The 5,375-nt window shown below is 33.8% G+C and overlaps 1 protein-coding gene across 1 annotated transcript in view; it reads right to left on the reverse strand.

Annotated features, from left to right (window-relative positions):
* Window positions 1–5,375, reverse strand: part of LOC106458943 (guanine nucleotide-binding protein G(s) subunit alpha-like) — a 33,645-nt gene that overhangs the window by 26,653 nt on the left and 1,617 nt on the right. Inside the window, exon 2 of the mRNA XM_022385309.1 lies at window positions 1,121–1,239. Coding sequence (XP_022241017.1) covers window positions 1,121–1,232 — 112 coding nt within the window. The 5' untranslated portion in view covers window positions 1,233–1,239. The remainder of the gene's footprint in view (window positions 1–1,120; window positions 1,240–5,375) is intronic.

Here is a 5,375-nt window from a genome sequence, read left to right on the forward strand (position 1 = left end):
CCCACCACGGGTATCGAAACCCGGTTTCTAGCGTTGTAAGTCCGCAGACATACAGCTGTGCCACTGGGAGGTACTACTGAGGGTCGGCGCTAGCAGGAAGAGGGGGAACGACCCCCTGAAATGTCGTTAGCTCCTCCAATATAATGCTGCTATTTAATGTAATTATAGATTTGGCCCTATTATATGTTTCATCCCCCTTCCCATTAAGTTAAGGGAAGCTGAAGCTACTTAACACCGGAAAAAAATTTGACTACAAATGTTCTGACAAAAAATCTGTATTTCACTGTCATTATATATGGTTAAAACTAAACATGTTATCATGAAAACCCTCTTTTCTATCACCTTTTTAGTTTATGAGAAAGATAACACATAAAAAACTTGCGCTACTCTTTTTTTTTTTAAACCATTTCCGTGAAATATTACAAATTTGGAAAAACCTGTAAAGGGTTATCAGAAATCATCAAACGGATTTGTAAGGAAGAAAGTTGTCCATCCTAACACTTTATTAAAAATGTTGTCATTGTTGCCCGACTGTGGAGCTGAGGTACCGGCTAAAACAAACATCGCGCTTCTCACATTGGAACTGTGGGTGTGCTATAAGAATGATGGTGAAGTACCATAACAAACAAACAAACAAGACCGACAAAACAAACATAAATCTGTCAAGCAGGTAAAATAAGAACAGAAAAATATCAAATGAAGGGGCATAAACCTCCTCGATGTCGCAGGTAAAATAAGAACAGAAAAATATCAAATGAAGGGGCATAAACCTCCTCGATGTCGCAGGTAAAATAAGAACAGAAAAATATCAAATGAAGGGGCATAAACCTCCTCGATGTCGCTCTTTCTTCAACGAAGAGCCATGCGTGGCCCAGCGGTTAGAGTGTCCGAATTGTGAATACGATGATTCATGGTTCAAGACCCGTTGTCACAGAAAAACGCGCCCCATCTTTAGGAGCAGCGGGTGCTCTATATGAGTGTTGTTCTAGTACAATAGTCTAAAGTCTACTCTATAACTTCCAAAGTAGGGACGGCTAGCGTCAATAGACTTTGTGCAGGTTTTCGCGAAATTCTGAAATCCTTCAAGACGTACAGGACTCTAACCCAGATATTTACTTACCTAAAAGAAGTAGTTTGATGGCCTTATCGTACTCCTTCATCCACTGGGCTATTCTTTTATCGAGATCCTTACTAGCTCGGCGATCGGGATCCTCTGGCTTCAAGCAGCTCATCGCCTAGCTAATGAAAAAACAAATTAACAATTAAGAAAAGTATTCAATATTAACTTAATTCCTGTATTTTGTATTAAAGATGCTCAAAATTACGTGAAGTCAATGTGTATTATTTTTAATTGTAGATAGAAATGATGCTATAAGAATACAGGAATCAATTATCGTTGGTATTTGTAACAACATTCTAATGAGCTTCCGACAAAATTCAGTATTCTGTATTCCATTCATGTTACCAAGAAATTACACAGGGGACGATGTGAGGAGGTCAAATTTTTTATTGTATTTGTGTCACTAATGTAAAATTACTAGTTCAAGTGTTTGTAAGATTAGTTATAAAACGTAACTTATTTATTTGATCGAGTTTAACTCCTTCTGTTTTAGACAGTTAGACAATAATAATAATAATAATAAATAAAACATTGAAATAGTCCCTTGGTGGATATTGTACACTTGAATATCTGATAACCTATTTTGAAAACAATGAAATGAATTAAAAACACAAAACTAATACATCAAAATAATGAAACGCTTAAATGTATGAGCTAAGCCTAACATGATAAAAGCCTAGGCCTAAGAGTAGAATCATTCTTATGTAATTTGATATTAACGGATTATAATGACATATCTGACTGTTAAATAAAAGCCTAGAGAAATAGCTTTTGAGTGGATTATTTTTCCTTTGTTTAACTTAATTACAAAGTTACGACCACTTGCGTGGCCATCATCAACAGAATTGTCGTCCTTTATGTGATTTCCTCTCCTCGCAACAGTCTGTTGTCTGTTGTCTATATTATCGTATTAGTTTCTCGTGAAAGTGAATTATAATTTTAAAATAATCGAAAACCAATCACTTATTGAAAGTTCTATAGGAAACTGAAATCATTAAACTGTATTTTGTTGACAGTAATACAGCGGCAAAGAGAATCAAATGTTCTCAAATCTTTAACTGAGAAAATCAGTATAAAAAACGATTCTTAAAACAATAATTCCATTACAATGTACCAGTGGCTGAATTCTCTAGATGTTAATGCCAGCATACTATTTTCTATACATCCAATTTATCTAAGAACACACACGTGTGTGTATTGGTTGGTAATTCCTGTTTCACCATGTACTGTGAAATAGCTAACTTCAAGGGGTAATGATACCATCGTTTACGCTAGAATTATGATTTTTTAAATTACTACTAGTTATTAATAATACTTATAAAAGCAGATACTCCGTTTGAAACTATGTCACCTCAGTGAAATTGGTTAGCATAGTTGTATTGGTTTTTTGAGTTATCGTGTAATAAAAAAGCAGAAGAAAGAAGAACGAGAAATTCAAACTTTTTGATATGATATTTACAGACATTACCAGAACTTGTGACTCAGATATTACATAGACATTGTTATAAAAGGTAAAACTGTATAGTATTGTAAAGTTGTGATGACCTATTGAGAAGATATTTAAAACAGCATTTCGATGAAAAATCCGAGCCATCCTTACATAGACAGTGCTGCCACCTGCCTGATTAAGTAACTAGTTTAATTGTTTGAACAAAAGTATCTAAAATTATCCGTCCAACATTTTATAATTATCGGTTTGATATTGGTAATTATGGACAAAATAAATCGTTATTTAAATATATCATCTATTTTAAATATGTGTGAGTATGTAACATTGTTCATAGATATTAAATGTATATATTAATATAACGGTTATGCGTAATAGTGTAATGGATGTGTAATGTATATATTAATATAACGGTTATGCGTAATAGTGTAATGGATGAATATGTTCTTTTCTTGTTGTAACAACTGTTTGTGAAAATTTGTGAAAACTGGTTTGGTTATTTTCAAAAAGTAAAAAAAAAAAAGCTATCTATCTATCTGTGTTCTTAATCATAGCCATGTTTTGAAAGTGTAGGTTGTATAATCTTTTGAAATCAGCAGTGGAGACAAAAAGTCGCATTTTCACACTGTTGACATAGTCAAGACGAAAGATAACTATGAGAGAGATCATGATATAAACATGGTTTTTGCTCGGTTTATAGATAATAATTCCAGGTCAGTAAGCACGTGGAGCTAAAAATAAAATCGTCTTGACGTTCAAGCTGCATAGGACATCATGAGTCGTTGTACTTGTTTGATAAATGCTTATCGTACTGATGTGATGATCTGATAAAGTATGACTGACCATCTCTTTGTCTGTAGCCTAGAAAGTCAAAGTGGCGTGCATTAATTCAGTTCCTAGCATCATTCTTTTATATTTATATTTTTAATACGTTTTCTTTAAACACACAACTAGGCCTAATACCGTCCGTCTTTGACATTTTTACCATCATGGCGACATAGATCACCAGTGCTATTGTACACTCTTAATATCGAAAAACTTATGTTATTATCTTGGTGACTTTTATACATTTTGTAATAGCTCAGAGTTTAAAAGTTTCCCATCAAATTATATTGCATCTGTCCCGCGGTGAAGTCTACGGATTCTCAGCGATAAAATCAGGGGTTCGATTCCCCTCGGTGGACGCAGCAAACAGCCCAATGTGGCTTTGCTATGAAAATACACACACACATACACAAATTGCATCTATAGTCTGTTTAGTTTCAGATCCTTTATTTGGCAAAAAGCACTCTCTAATCTACCATCGTGTGAGAAAATATCACTATTGTTTGTATTAGAGTAAAAGCCACATTGGGCTATCCTCTGTGTTCACCTCGGAGATTCGAACCCCAGATTTTAGCGGTTTAAGTTCGTAGACTTACCGCTAGGGGGCTGGCACACAATGAAGAGACAGAAAACTACAAGAAAGTCTTGGTGGGTGTAAGGGTAGAAAGCGTACTTACACGTTGTCTGTCGTATGTAACAAGGATTTAGTTTTGAAGTAACACATTAATATTCCACCTACAAACTACTTACAGCTTCACACTCTTCAACAAGTTGTGGAAAGGAATTTGCTCCTGAATAAGAAAATAAATTGAATTATTTTTGTTTACTCTAACGGCAATTTATTCTTGGTTCAACACCCTCTGGGATTCAGACATAGCCATCCACAATAAGAGGACAGCCAACCAGGATTACCCATCGCTTCAAGGACTTTAAACTGAATAGCAGAATTGACAGATACCTTTATAACGCGCTCACAAGTAAAAGCGTGAAACGTATTGAATGGCATCATATCACGAATATTGGTCCCTGTGATCCTCAGCCCGGAACACTAACCATTGTGGTATATATAAACGGGAAAATAATAGGTTATTTAGGCTAGATAATTACTAAAAATATTTACGTTTCTTCTTAGGTCGACATTCCATGCCACGCCTTTTGTTAAAAACTAGTAAAATGAACAACAACAACAAAATTGAAGATAAGATTGCAAATCCTATTGCTAAATATAAAATATAAAATGTACATCTAACTTAATAATATACAGCTTAAGAAAGTTCATTGTTTTAAAAGCATGACCTTAACAAGTAAAATAAGCTCCACAGTAAGCATACTTAGCAAGCATGGGACATATAGGATGGAAACCTAAGAGTAAATTAAAGACAGTTATGTCACAAATGGTGTATCTTATAGATAAATATATATATAAGAAATTACTTCGTTATGTTATTTCCTACATTGTTGTATCAAGAATCATTGTGATCAGCTTCTAATGATAGTTTGTAATAGCTAAGATAAAAACAGTAGATCAATGAATCATATTGTTTATGAACCGCTAGTAAACATGTGGAAAATATATAAATTTGTAAGTAAACTATGTTCATTTAGTCAACCGGTGGGTGAGCTTACAGACTTGCGACGATAAAATCCAGGATTCGATTTCCCGCTAACTCATTGATTAGCTTTGCACTAAAATATGTGAAAAAAACTGTCCATTTATTAGAAATATGGATAGAAATAAAATTATTTGTCGACTACTATATTTTAATACTGTAGGAATGCTTTCTTTATTTCCAGTATTGTAGGACTATTTCTTTATTTCCAGTATTGTAGGACTGATTTCTTTATTTTAGTATTGTAGGACTGATTTCTTTATTTTAGTATAGTAGAACTGATTTCTTTATTTTAATATTGTAGGACTGATTTCTTTAGAAAGCAGTCCTACAATACTAAAAGTCCTACAATACTAAAATAAATGATTTCTTT

This window comes from Limulus polyphemus, unplaced genomic scaffold, assembly GCF_000517525.1.
Source record: "Limulus polyphemus unplaced genomic scaffold, Limulus_polyphemus-2.1.2 Scaffold536, whole genome shotgun sequence".
In the NCBI taxonomy this organism is placed as follows: Eukaryota; Metazoa; Arthropoda; class Merostomata; order Xiphosura; family Limulidae; genus Limulus; species Limulus polyphemus.